General features: G+C 46.2%; 1 protein-coding gene across 4 annotated transcripts in view; it reads right to left on the bottom strand.

The window, feature by feature from the left end:
- The window catches only part of ap3b2 (adaptor related protein complex 3 subunit beta 2), a 183,766-nt gene extending 168,897 nt beyond the window's left edge, over positions 1 to 14,869 (bottom strand). For all 4 annotated transcript variants that reach the window (XM_073024951.1, XM_073024953.1, XM_073024952.1 and 1 more), the window contains exon 1: positions 14,694 to 14,869. In XM_073024951.1, coding sequence (XP_072881052.1) covers positions 14,694 to 14,800 — 107 coding nt within the window. In that variant the 5' untranslated portion in view covers positions 14,801 to 14,869. The remainder of the gene's footprint in view (positions 1 to 14,693) is intronic.
- Positions 14,870 to 15,167: the final 298 nt, after the last annotated feature.

Here is a 15,167-nt window from a genome sequence, read left to right as displayed (position 1 = left end):
CAACTTTCCAGACAATTGTACCCAGCTTCTCTACTTTTGCACTCCAAAGTTCCTAAAGACCACTTGCCTATAGCGCCACAAATTGTTTCTTGTCCACATCAGTGGTTTCAACATTGTCCCCAACATAACCGGCTGTTTTAATTTTGCTGGCAATACATCCTACACATCTGTAACAGAGAGAGCGAGAGGGGGCAGCGGCAGGGGAGCAAGGGGGGGGGGGGGGGGGGGGACCGAGAATGAGAATAAACCTTTGTTGTCTGGTCGATAGCAAGCTCTGCCACTTGGACACTTCTACAGATGTAGTGTGGAGAGCATTCCTACAGGCTGCATCACTGTCTGGTATGGGGGTGGTGGTGATGGGCTACTGCACAGGATCGAAAGAAGCCACAGAAAGTTGTAAAATTAGTCAGTCCATCTTGGGTACTAGCCTCTGAGGTATTTAAGATATCTTCAAGGAGCAGAGCATCTTCAAGGATCGGCGTCCATTATTAAGTATCCTCATCACCCAGGACATGCCCTCTTCTCATTTACCATCAAAGAAGTACAGAAGCCTCAGTAATTCAGGAACAGCTTCTTCCCCTCTGCCATACAATTGCTAAATGGACATTGAACCCATGAACAATACCTCACTTTTTTTGTATTTATATTATTTCTATTTTTGCACTATTTTAAATTTAACTATTTAATTTGTGTGTATGTGTGTGTGTGTATATATATATATATATCTCGATTAAGTAAATCAGTAAATCATTACAGTATATATATCACCTACTGTAATGATTTACTGACTTACTTATAATGTTTCTCTATATTATCATGTGCTGCTTTGTACTGAGGCCGTTAAGTTAACAGATTTCACGACAAATGCCGGTGATATTAACCTGATCCTGATTCATTGCTGCCAGCAACCTGTGTAGAGTACAGAGTATGTACAAAAGAGAAAATCTGCAGATGTTGGAAATCCGAGCAACACACACAAAACGCTGGAGGAACTCAGCAGGCCAGGCAGTATCTATGGAAAAAAGTACAGTCGATGTTTCTGGCCGAAACCTTTCAGCAAGACTGGAGAAAAAAAAAGCTGAGGAGTAGATTTGAAAGGTGGGGGTAGGGGGGAGAGAAACACCAGGCGACAGGTGAAACTTGGAGGGGGAGCGATGAAGCAAAGGGCTAGGAAGTTGATTGGTGAAAGAGATGGAAGGCCATGGAAAAAAAGGGAAGGGGGAGCACCTGAGGAGGCAATGGGCAAGCAAGGAGATAACATGAGAGAGGGACAAGAGGATGGGAAATGGTGAAGGGGGCAGGAGGAGGCATTACTGGAAGTTTGAGAAATTGATGTTCATGCCATCAGGCTGGAGGCTACCCAAACGAAATACAAGGTGTTGTTCCTCCGACCTAAGTGTGGCCTTATCCCGACAGTGGAGGAGGCCATGGATGGACTATGGAAAGTGGAATTAAAATGGGTGGCCACTGGGAGATCCTGCTTGTTCTGCCTAACGGAGTGCAAATGCTCGGCAAAGCGATCTCCCAATCTACGTCGGGTTTCACCGATATACAAGAGGCCATAACGGGACACTGAATGCACTAAATGACCCCAGACTCACAGGTGGAATGTCACCTCACCTGGAAGGACTGTGGAGCCCTGAATGGTAGTGAGAGAGGAGATGTAGGGGCAGGTGGAACAAGTGTTCCACCTGCAAGGATAAGTGCCAAGAGGGAGATCAGTAGGGAGTCGTATAGGGAGTGATACCTGCCAAAAGCAGAAAGTGGGGGGGGGGGGGAAGAGGGAAAGATGTGTTTGGTGGTGGGATCCAGTTGGAGGTGGCGGAAGTTATGGAGAATTATGTGCTGGGTGTGGAGGCTGCTCGGTTGGTAGGTGAGGACAAGAGGAATCCTATCTCTGGCAGTGTGGCAGGAGGATTAAGAGCAGACATGCGTGAAATGGAAGAGATGCAACTGAGCACAGTGTTTTTGGTGGAGGAAGAGATGCCCCTTTCTTTGAAAAAGGAAGACATTTCCTTCCTTCTAGAATAAACTGAGAGCAGATGCGGTGGAGACAGAGGAATTGAGAGAAGGGGATGACATTTTTATAAGTAGCAGGGTGGGGCAAGGTATAGTCCAGCTAGCTGTGAGAATCCGTTGGTTTATAATAGACATCGGTGGATAAGATGTCTCCAGAGATAGAGACAGTGAGATCGAGAAAGGGGAGAGAAATGTTGGAGATGGACCAGGCGAATTTGTAGGCAGGTTGGATATTTGAGTATGTAAAGAGAAAGGCTGATGAATGGTGTAGGGAACTCTCCACAATAGCAGGGAACAGAAATTTCACCTCACAACCTTTTCAAACCAGATTACAACGGTAGCAAGTCAAAGGGAAATGCAATTTGGAAGTCAGCCCAATTTTTGTGAAGAAAGTACCTTCAGTGAAAAGCAAAAACAATGATGTCAATCAATATTCAAGATCAATGAATCCATTGTCAAAGGAAGAAGGGAGATATGACTCACATATTTATTAAAATGATCCTTGGATATGTTTTACATGACAATATGCTGTTTGATTTCAAGAATAGTCCAAACATATCGAGTGATGTACAGGCAAAGGTCAACCGATTAATTAAAGCTGCTTCCCAAACTACAAATAGAGCCCCCAAACACCTCCCCCACCAAAATAAAAGAGGCAAATGAGATTTTGTAGGTGCTGGAAATCCAGAGTAACACAAAAAATTCTGGAGGGAGTCAACAGGTCAGGCAGCAACTATGGAGGGAAATAAAGAGTCAATGTTTTGGGCTGAGACCCTTCAGCAGGACTGAGGCAAATTAGATTCGTTAAGCAGGGAAGTCCAAGGTAAACCAGAAAAACACCTTTTCTTCCTTTGTGGCTGTCAGGACTGAACATCTGATTTTCCAACTTCATGTTAACTGGCCTCATTTCCCTTTATCCTGCTAATGGCCCTTTCTCATCCCGTTTTATAAAGTGCTTTCCTAATGATCAATGTTCATGCTCCTGACCAGTCTTAACCAATCCTCACATAATCTTTTACTTTATACCTTACTCTGAAAACTCTAACCCCTCCGTTCTCCCCAAGATCTGATACAAGGTCTCTGCTCCAAACGTTGACTGGTTTCTCAAATGCTGCTTGACTGGCTGAATCCCACCCGCACTTTCAATTGTTCGGGCTTTACACTGCACTGCTTTAATTAACTTTTGTGAGCAAACTCCATACTTAAACTTCCCAGACAAAAAAATCACTGTGCGGCTGATAGATCTATCTTTTGTTGCTCTTCTCCAAACACCTGAAGATAACGTTGACCTTCTGGTGAAAAAATGGAGACTGTTTTGCTTTCTATTTTATTTACACTAAAATTAACTTTATGCTCTTTTTTGTTCTAGTTGTGTTCTTTCTTGTGAAAATTGGGTATGGAACACTACAGGCCCTTCGGCCCACAATATTGTTCCAATCTTTTAACCTCCTCCAAAATCAATCTAACCCTTCCCTCCTATGTGGTCCTCCATTTTTATGTCATCCACCTGCTTAGCTAATTTTTTTCTTTTATGTTTTTTAAGAATTCTTTAAATAGGGGCATTTAAAAGACTTGTGTTTAATTTACATTTTTCTTGTGAATGCTGCTTATCTGATGCTCTGTGCCGGTGATGCTGCTGAAAGTAAGCTTTTAATCGCAGCTGTGCATACATACAACAATGAACTCAATTTTGAATTTCAGAGAGCTGTGTTGGTGTAATAACAAAGGAGGTATACAAGACCATGACCACAATAGAGTATCTAAATAAATATCATAAATGAAGATGTGTGGGCACAATAATACCTATTTAATTAAGGAGGAGAGCTTCACAGAGACTGCAGTTTCTGGAATCTGGAGCAACCTCAGTGGGTCAGGCAAGTATCTGTGAGAGGAAATGGACAATCGAGGTTTCAGGTCTCACCTAGTTCCTCCAGCATCCTGTGTGCCGCTCGGAGGAGGGAAGTGGTTAAAATGACAAGGCTTCCTCTTGATCTAACCACAACCTTCATACTATGCCCAGAACAAGCGTATTCTTCTGATGGAGACAGGTGGGAAGCAGATCCCACTGCCACTGGTGATTGTCCCAGGAATCAGAAAACGGATTGGGATGGGCAAGGTCAGATTTCCACCCCTGCCCTTCATCTTTCTGATCTGTACCCTCACCTCCCCTTGAAGACTAGCCAGCAGAACCAACAGTGGGTCACTTCATCATTGTCGGATTAGGGTCTAAATTGCTACTTAAATAGTTATTTTCTTGTAGTTTAACTTTCTTTATGTTTGTTTAATTAGAATCAGGTTTATTATCACAGACATATGTCATGAAATTTGTTGTTTTGTGACAGCAGTACAGTGCAATATATTAAGTATATATGTACTTCTTCCTGTAATTTATAGTATAATTAAAATAAATATACCTGTAAATATAAATAAGTAGTGCAACCAGGTCACCTATTTGTCTGTAAATTTGTAGTAGATTTTAAAATATCTGTGTGTAAGCCTGAGATGTCACAACAGCATAAATCAAGACAGTCCTTATTCATAGACTGTTCTGATCAGAGAAGGTTCCCTTAACTAACCAGCCTAAACTACTTTGTAGTATGGAGAGAATGCAATGTCTTCAGTCCTTTGTTGCTTGCTGTTTCTGACTGCACTTATTTTGTGTTACTTACTGCTTCAGCTGACACTGCCTAATCTGTATCATGATGAACATCAATTAAAACAGCTATTACGTTAAGATTTGTACCTCATTCTTGACTTCCGCAGAACCGCCTGGACAATATCATCTCCAGATCCAACATCATGAAAAATGGAACTGACTTGAAGACCACTTGGTTCAGTCTCCAGCCACCCCCACGGCCTCTGCCAGAGACACTTTCCCATAGAGTCCCACCATTTAACAATACCTCCTTCCCCACTTCTCACCTGCTCCAGAACAGTGCAGACACCCGCCCACCCACTCACAGTTTCAGCTCAATCTGCACAGGTCAATTCCAAGTGAAATTTCCACCCTCTGCTCTATCACTAAGGCCATTAGCCATTATATCACAAACCTCCAAACCATCACCCTTTTCATCACATCCTGTTTTCACTGAAGAAACCTGTTACACCTTTCAGAATCTCTAGAGATGACCACAGCCAACCATTTACCCTTGGAGTGTGGTCACCGTCAGAATGTGGCTGTGTGAAATGGCCATCAAGCTCCCATAAGCAACATGACAATGGTTAGTCTCTGTTTAGTTAAAGATTTACATTGGCTTGGATCCCAACACAAGAAAGCCACTGTTATTCTTCAGAAAACTACATTAGGATGTCTTCAACCCACAGAGAGCAGAAGGGACCTTAGTCCAGTTTCTCATCCACAAGACAGTACCAAGGCATCCCCTCAACAGTAACTGGGAACATCAGCCTTGGGCCTTGTGGACGAGGTCCTAGAACGGGACTTGACCTTCGAGAGGTTTTAGACTGTTGCACAGTTGACCCTTCACAGACCTACACCTTCTTACTTACTGCCCGTTACACCACTGGCCTTTAGGGGAGTAATGACGGTCTTCCATCTCTGGCAGTGTTCAGAGCTTCCTTCATCATGTCAGTAGCTTCCTCTTGGTTCTCACTACTATCAGTCATGCAAGCTCCAGGTGGAGGTTCAGGAATACAGTTACACTCAGATGTAGAAAGATTCTTCATTGTTGTTTCCAAAACAATTGTGTTTTACTAATCAGGGTTGTTAGCCATGAGCCGAACCCCTGACCCTGTAGGACCGGTGGACCACTCTTAGTCTGGCCTGTATCATTTGACCTGTTTGGCATGAGCGACCCCACCAAGAGCCAAAGCACAAGGCACTGACTCCAGCCAACATAGCTCTCTGGGTTATTGAGGCACACAAGCCTCCAAACCCTACAAGATTGTGGTCCTCTTGGAGGACCTGTTTTTCTACCTTCCATTAACTCTGATCATCCGAAGCTCGAATAACTGTGCTTGCACCTCTAATAATCCAGAATCTCCCATTGGTATTCCCTCACCCAACCTTCCCGATTCCCAAACACCAATAACCATGGTCTATCGACCACCGATCCAGAGACACAGAATCAAACCCCACCAGGGTAACAGCACTACTTAAATAATTCAAAAGCAAAGGCAACCTCAGCAACGTGACAACATTGCAGAAAGAAATCTGCAACTCTCACTGACTCCGTGTGGCAACAGACTGACTATTGTGGTTGAATCCTATGCGCCTCTCAATTTCAGGGTCGATAAAGGATGAATAATAAATGCTGGCATTGCCAGCAGGTCCATGTTCCACAAGTGAATATATGAAACACAAGAAACCGCCAACAATATCTACATTGTATGAATGAACAAGCTAACAACAGCACAGAAACCTCACGCGTGTTCAAAATCCTCTGTCGTCTGGGCTCTCGATGTGTCTCCACGGCGTTTCCTCCATTTTACCCCCACTTCTGCCCAGCATTATTGCAGTTCCTCACCCATTCCCTGAACCACATGCGTAAGTATTTCCTCCATCCTCTCACATCACCACTTCTCAGCCCAGCCCTAACTGGGGTGGCACGGATTTAAATGACAGCCGCTTAAAGTGAGTGGAGGAAAGGTTGAGGGGAATGTCAGAGGTGGGTGACTTTTCATACAATGAGTGATAAGAGCCTGGAATGCACTGTCGGGGGTGGTAGTAGAGGCAGATACGTTAGGTACGTTTACGAGACTCTTAGATAGGCAGAGAGATGAAAGAAAAATGGAGGGTAATGGGCTGTAGAAGGGAAGGGTTACACCGATTGTGGAGTTAATTTATATGGGTCAGCACAACATTGTGGGCTGAAGGGCCTGTACTGAGATGTTCTGTTCTCTGCTCCCTACAGATAGGGATGAGTACCAGTCTATGACGTTGTAGCAATGGTTGAACATCAAGTGATGTTCCCCATTGAGGCAGGAACTTTTTTTGACTGTTAATGATCCATACCTCTTTATGACATAGGAGACCATGAAGCCATCCAATTGCCCACTAACGTTCAGTGTCAAATATTCTCCCCACTCTCCCATCAACCTGAGCACGATGGGAGAGATGACCACCCTTCTAAAAGATCCCACGGCACCATTTCAGAGGGGCAGTGGAATTCTGTCAACTATTACCAGATTACCTGGGCCAGGTCACGCTGCTGTTTACGGGATATTCCTTGCACAAGTTGGCTTCTGCATGCCTTCGTCATATCAGCGGTTACACTTCATAAGTATTATAGTCACACAATACAAGAACGCGGCAGCATGGCGGCAAAGTGGGACGCTATTACAGCTCAGGGTGCAGAGTCGGGAATTCAATCCCAGCTCCGTCTATAAGGCCTTTGCACATCCTCTCCTTGATCATGTGGGTTACCTCCAGGTGCTCCAGCTTCCTCCCACATACCAAAGACCTACCAGTTATAGATTAATTGGTCATTGTAAATTGTCCTGTGATTAGGCGAGGGTGAGGTAAGTGGGTTGCTGAGCGGTGTGGCTGATTGGGCCAGAAAAGGCTATTATGCAGTGTATTTCTAAACGAAATAGAATAGACAATCAAACAGGTCCTTTGGCCCACTGAGTCTGTTAACCATTTACACTATTCTCCCCTCACCCTCATCAACACTCTCCAGATCCCACCCCTCACCTACACACTAGGGGCAATTTACAGAGGCAAATTAACCCACAGTCATGCACGTCTTTATTTCTAGGAGCACCTAGAAGAAACCCACATAATCACAGAACGTGCAAACTCCACACAGTCAGAACTTGAGGTCTGGATTCAAAATCGGGTCACTGAATTAGGGAAGCAGTAGCCCTACTCGCCACACTGTAAAAACGAGAGATTCTGCAGATGCGGGAAATCCAGAGTAATACACACACACACACACAAAATGCTGGAGGAGCTCAGCAGGCCAGGCAGCATCCATGGAAATGAACAAACAGTTGATGTTTGGGGGTGAGACCCTTCTTCAGGACTGGAAAGGGGGAAGAAGCAGAATTAGAAGGTGGGAGGGGGTCGAGAGTGCAAGGCGGATGGTGTAGGGGATGAAATGAGATGCTCGGAGGTGATAGGTGGAAAAGGCAAAGGGCTGAAGAAGGAGGGAGATAAAGATAAGTTTGGTGGTGGGATGCTGTTGAAGATGGTTGCAGAGAATGATGAGCTGGATGCGGAGGCTCATAGGGTGGTAGGTGAGGACAAGAGGAACTCTATCCCTGTTAAGGCAGCAGGAAGATGAGGTGAGCGCGGATGTCCGGGATATGGAGGAGACGCCGGTGAGGACAGCGTCAATGGTGGAAGGAGGAAAACCTCATTCTGGAATGAAAAGCCCAATCCTGGGAACAGGTGTGGTAGAGACGAAGGAACTGAGAAAAGGGGATGGCATTTTTATAGGAATGGGAGGTATGGTCAAGATAGCTGTGAGGGTCAGTAGGTTTATAAAAGATATAGGCAAGTCATTTACTGTACCTGGTGCTCCCGATGCAGCTCCTCTACACCGGTGAGACCTGACATAGACTGGGGAACCGCTTTACCAAGCACCTTTGGCCCATCCACAACAAGCAGGAGTTCCCAGCGGCCAACCATTTTAATTCCAATCCCCATTCCCATTCCAACATGTTGGTCCATGGCCTCCACTCCCGCTATAGTGAGGCCAATCTCAGGCTGGAGGAGCAACACCTCATATTCCATCTGGATAGTCTCAAACCTGATGGCACAAACATTGACTTCTCTAACTTACAGTAATTTCCCCCTCTCCCTTCCTTCTTCTTCCATTCCCCATCTGGCTCCCCTCTTACTTCTTTTCCTCACCTATCTCCTGCCTCTGTTACCTCTCCTCCTTCCCTCTCTCCCATGGTCCAATCACCTCTCCTATCAGATTCATAGAAACATAGAAAATAGGTGCAGGAGTAGGCCATTCGACCCTTCGAGCCTGCACCGCCATTCAGTATGATCATGGCTGATCATCCAACTCAGAACCCTGTACCTGCCTTCTCTCCATACCCCCTGATCCCTTTAGCCACAAGGGCCATATCTAACTGCCTTTTAAATATAGCCAAAGAACTGGCCTCAACTGTTTCCTGTGGCAGAGAATTCCACAGATTCACCACTCTCTGTGTGAAGAAGTTTCTCCTCATCTCGGTCCTAAAAGGCTTCCCCTTTATCCTTAAACTGTGACCCCTCGTTCTGGACTGCCCCAACATTGGGAACAATCTTCCTGCATCTAGCCTGTCTAATCCCTTTAGAATTTTATATGTTTCAATAAGATCCCCCCTCAATCTTCTAAATTCCAGCGAGTATAAGCCCAGTCGATCCAGTCTTTCTTCATATGAAAGTCCTGCCATCCCAGGAATCAATCTGGTGAACCTTCTTTGTACTCCCTCTATGGCAAGAATGTCTTTCCTCAGATTAGGGGACCAAAACTGCACACAATACTCCAGGTGTGGTCTCACCAAGGCCTTGTACAACTGCAGTAGAACCTCCCTGCTCCTGTACTTGAATCCTCTTGCTATGAATGCTAACATACCATTCACCTTTTTCACCGCCTGCTGTACCTGCATGCCCACTTTCAATGACTGGTGTACAATGACACCCAGGTCTGGTTGCACCTCCCCTTTTCCTAATCGGCCACCATTCAGATAATAATCTGCTTACCTGTTCTTGCAACCAAAGTGGATAACCTCACATTTATCCACATTAAATTGCATTTGCCATGAATTTGCCCATTTTATGGTATTGATGTGGTTAGAGAATTGGTTGGCAGACAGGAAGCAAAGAGTGGGAATAAACGGGACCTTTTCAGAATGGCAGGTAGTGACTAGTGGGGTACTGCAAGGCTCAGTGCTGGGACCCCAGTTGGGGTCTGAAAAGGTCCCGTTTATTCCCACTCTTTGCTTCCTGTCTGCCAACCAATTCTCTATCCACATCAATACCATACCCCCAATACCACGTGCTTTAAGTTTGCACACTAATCTCCTGTGTGGGACCTTGTCAAAAGCCTTTTGAAAATCCAAATATACCACATAGATAGATAGATAGATACTTTATTCATCCCCATGGGGAAATTCAACATTTTTTCCAGTGTCCCATACACTTGTTATAGCAAAAACTCATTACATACAATACTTAACTCAGTAATAATATGATATGCATCTAAATCACTAACTCAAAAAGCATTAATAATAGCTTTAAAAAAAAGTTCTTAAGTCCTGGCAGTTGAATTGTAAAGCCTAATGGCATTGGGGAGTATTGACCTCTTCATCCTGTCTGAGGAGCATTGCATCGACAGTAACCTGTCGCTGAAACTGCTTCTCTGTCTCTGGATGGTGCTATGTAGAGGATGTTCAGGGTTTTCCATAATTGACCGTAGCCTACTCAGTGCCCTTCGCTCAGCTACCGATGTTAAACTCTCCAGTACTTTGCCCACGACAGAGCCCGCCTTCCTTATCAGCTTAGGCGTCCTTCTTCTTAATGCTTCCTCCCCAACACGCAGAAGAGGGCGCTCTCAACAACTGACCTATAGAACATCTTCAGCATCTCACTGCAGACATTGAATGACGCCAACCTTCTAAGGAAGTACAGTCGACTCTGTGCCTTCCTGCACAAGGCATCTGTGTTGGCAGTCCAGTCTAGCTTCTCGTCCAACTGTACTCCCAGATACTTGTAGGTCTTAACCTGCTCCACACATTCTCCATTAATGATCACTGGCTCCATATGAGGCCTAGATCTCCTAAAGTCCACCACCATCTCCTTGGTCTTGGTGACATTGAGACGCAGGTAGTTTGAGTTGCACCATATCACAAAGTCCTGTATCAGTTTCCTATACTCCTCCTCCTGTCCATTCCTGACACACCCCACTATGGCCGTGTCATCAGCGAACTTCTGCACATGGCAGGACTCCGAGTTATATTGGAAGTCAGATGTGTACAGGGTGAACAGGACCGGAGAGAGTACGGTTCCCTGTGGCGCTCCTGTGCTGCTGACCACTGTGTCAGACCTACAGTCTCCCAACCGCACATACTGAGGTCTATCTGTCAAGTAGTCCACTATCCAATCCACCATGTGAGAGTCTACTCCCATCTCCGTTAGTTTGTGCTTTAAGATCTTGGGCTGGATGGTGTTAAAGGCACTAGAGAAGTCAAGGAATGTAATCCTCACAGCACAACTGACCCCATCTAGGTGAGAGAGTGATTTGTGCAGCAAATACGTGATAGCATCCTCCACTCCCACCTTCTCCTTATACGCAAACTGAAGCGGATCCCGGGCGTGCCTGGTTTGTGGCCACTGGTTCTCCCCTATCCACTCTACTAGTTACATCCTCAAAAAATTCTATAAGGTTCGTCAGACATGATTTTCCTTTCACAAATCCATGCTGACTTTGTCCGATGATTTCACCTCTTTCCAAATGTGCTGTTATCACATCTTTGATAACTAACTCTAGCATTTTCCCCACCACCGATGTCAGGCTAACCAGTCTATAATTCCCCGGTTTCTTGCTCCCTCCTTTTTTAAAAAGTGGGGTTATATTAGCCACCCTCCAATCCTCAGGAACTAATCCAGAATCTAAAGAGTTTTGAAAAATTATCGCTAATGGATCCACTATTTCTTGGGCTATTTCCTTAAGCACTCTGGGATGCAGACCATCTGGCCCTGGGGATTTATCTGCTTTTAATCCCTTCAATTTACCTAACACCACTTCCCTACTAACATGTATTTCCCTCAGTTCCTCCATCTCACTAGACCTTCGGTCCCCTACTATTTCCGGAAGATTATTTATGTCCTTTTTAGTGAAGACAGAACCAAAGTAGTTATTCAATTGGTCTGCCATGTCCTTGTTCCCCATGATCAATTCACCTGTTTCCGACTGTTAAGGACTTACATTTTTCTTAACCAATCTTTTTCTTTTCACATATCTATAAAAGCTTTTACAGTCAGTTTTTATGTTCCCTGCCAGCTTTCTCTCAATCTTTTTTCCCTTTCCTAATTAAGCCCTTTGTCCTCCTCTGCCAGACTCTGAATGTCTCCCAGTCCTCAGGTGTGCCGCTTTTTCTGGCTAATTTGTATGTTTCTTCTTTGGACTTGATACTATCCCCAATTTCCCTTGTCAGCCACGGGTGCACTACCTTCCCTGGTCTATTCTTTTGCCAAACTGGGATGAACAATTGTTATAGTTCATCCATGCGATCTTTAAATGCTTGCCATTGCATATCTATTCCTTCTTCAGCCCTTTACCTTTTCCACCTATCACTTTCCAACTTCTTACTTCATTGCCCCTCACCCACCTACCTGGTTTCACCTATCACCTTCCAGCTTCTACCCCTTCCCCCACCTTCTCATTCCGGCTTCTTCCCCCTCCTGCTCCAGTCCTGATGAACATTCCTCGCCTAAAACGTTGACTATTTATTCCATAGAGGTACACTTTCTGTAGATGCTGCCTGACCTGCTGAGTTCCTCCAGCATCTTGTGTGGGTTACTATGCTTACCACACGGTGCGGTCCAAGACCATCCACAAAATTGGTCGCCAATGTCCTGGCTCACACTGTGAGAGTACAACCCTATCAAATGAAGCCTTGCTCCAGAGACAGCAGGCACAAGATCGAATCAAACCATTGCAGAGATTCCCCACTTCTCCCTCAGTTAGCATCCCTGAAGCAAAGTCATCACCACATTAAGGAGCAATAAGAACTAGGAGCAGGAAGTTGGCCATCTGGCCCACCGAGCCTGCTCCACCATTCAATAAGATCATTGTTGATCTGTCTGTGGTCTCAGCTCCACCTATCCGACTTTCCCCATAACCCCTGATTCCCCTGCTCTGCAAAAATCTGAGTCTTAAATGTACTTAATAACTTAATAATTCCCTGGGCAGAGAATTCCACAGATTCATTCATCTCTGGGAAAAGCAGCTCTTCTTTATCTCCATCCTAAATCTATTCCCTATAATTTTGAGGTGATAGCCCCGAGTTTCAATCTCACTTACCAGTGGAAACAACTTTCCTGCCTTTTTCTTATTTACCCCCTTTCATAGTTTTATGTTTCTTTAAGATCCCAGTAAATTCCAGTGAGTTTAGTCCGAGTGACTGAATCTCTCCGGAATCAAGCTGGTGTACCTCCTCCAAACCCAGTACAACTTTCCTCGAGTGAGGAGACCAGAACTGCACTGTACTCCAGAGGCATCCGCACCAGTACCCTGTACATTTGGTTACAGTATAACCCCCTCCCCCCTTGCTCTTAAATTCAATCCCTCTGCCAATTAAGGCCAACAGTCGATTTGCCTTCTTGATAGATTGAATAAACTGGGATTGTTTTCCCTAGAGCAAAGAAGGCACAGGGGTGCATACAACTGTGAGGGGTGTAGGTAGGGTGGATAGTTCCAGCCTTTTTCCCCAGGATAAGGGAGTCTAAAACTAGAGGCACAGCATTAAGGTGAGAGGGGCAAATTCTGAAGGGCAGCAAACAATCTGCTGGAGGTGCCCATCAGGTGAAGCAGTATCCCTGTGAGGTCAGAACTGTAAGCGTTTCAGATCAAAGGTCTACATCACGGTTTTGACCCAAGGCATCAACTATTCCTCGCCACAAATGCTGCTCAATCCACTGAGTTCCTCCTCTACATTGTTTGTTACTCCGAATTCCAGCAGCTGCAGTCTCTTGTGTCTCCAAAATCCAAAGGGATTTGAGGGGCAGTTATATAGAATGAGCGACCAGAGGAGGCAGCACAGGTTGGCACATTTGAAATGCACAGTATTTAGAAAGGTACGTGGATTTAAAAAAAAAATGAATTCGAAGGATACGGCCCAAATGCAGGCAGAATGGGACTGACTAGCTTAGATGGTCGGTAGGGACAATTTAGGCCGAAAGGCAGTTTCTGGACTCCATGCCTTTGTGAATCAATATTTCTGGGAGTTTGCTCTGTATAAAATGTCCGCATCAGCACAAGTGCGCTTCATTAGTATTCCAGCGGCAGTTTGGGCCGCTCAGATTTGGATAGGCGCTATTAAAATGTAAATGTGGCTCGGCGACTGGAACTCCTTCACGGGCAATGGCAGCGGTTCGGCGCGGAGAGCAGATGCAAAGTGAGACATTCACAGGAAATGTCATGCAACAGGAACTGACTGCGGTGTGAGACTGCAAGGCAGCTTTTTCAGGGAGGTGGTTGCCAAGATCCTAGGGGCTGCGAGGGCGCTGTCAGCGCCACAAAGCCCCGCACAGGGTGGAGGTGATGCCGCCGACTTCTGCCCCACCAGTTCAGTCCGGGCTTGGACAGGCAATCGGTGCCGTTCTGCGCTCGCCCTCCCCGGCCAGTCCCGCCCGGTGGGGCTTTGGATCCCAGACTGGCCCGGGTGGTAAGGCGGGCGGGGGGGGGGGGGGATGCTTCAGAGGGCGTATGGGCTGTGCAAACCTACCCACCTCCCCGCGAACTCGCTCCACCTTTGCTGCAATCTCCCGCAGTCTCCGAAAGGGATTTGTTTTGCAACCCCGCGACCCACACCATCAATCATCATCTTTGCATCTCCGTTTAAAATCTGCATTCGGCCAAATGGAAAAAGGTGCAAAGCTCAACCGTGCACCGGAACAGCCCGACTGTACACACGCCCGCCTTTCCCCTTCTTAAAGGCGCCAACCGCCGCCGCTTTCCCCCGAGCTGCTTTTGTTACGTTTCGCCGTCCGTTACCGTTTGTAGTCGCTGGAGAAGATGCCGCCGCTGGCCGGGTCGTGTCCGTACTCGGGCTCCCCCAGAGACGAGCCCTTCTCGTCGTTGTACGCCGGCCCGGAAGACATGGTGCTGAAGAGACAGCGGTCCGCGGCTCCGCGCGGCGTCAGCCTGATCAGGGGCAGGGGCAGGGGCAGGGGCGGGGCCGGCTCGCCCCCGACGTCAGCGAGACGGTGAGATCACCGGTCACGTGGGGCGGGCTCCGAGCCTTTCACCAATCAGAATCAAAGGCAGCCTCTCAGTTTCTCCATCGGGGCCAATGACATTTGGGGTCTATTTTTAAGCCGTGGCAATAACATAACGGGCTTCGTATTTTTGTGCATCACTTCGTCCGAGTTCACAATGGTTTTGACAGTGGTCTATTGTACAAGAGCTCTGTGAATTGTCTGAGTTTCACGCAGCACCGAAACAGGCCTTTCAGCCTGCCAAGTCAGG

Source organism: Hemitrygon akajei, chromosome 21 (assembly GCF_048418815.1).
Source record: "Hemitrygon akajei chromosome 21, sHemAka1.3, whole genome shotgun sequence".
NCBI classification, from domain to species: domain Eukaryota; kingdom Metazoa; phylum Chordata; class Chondrichthyes; order Myliobatiformes; family Dasyatidae; genus Hemitrygon; species Hemitrygon akajei.
Note: the sequence above shows the minus strand (reverse complement) of the source record. Positions and strands in the feature narration are given on the sequence as shown.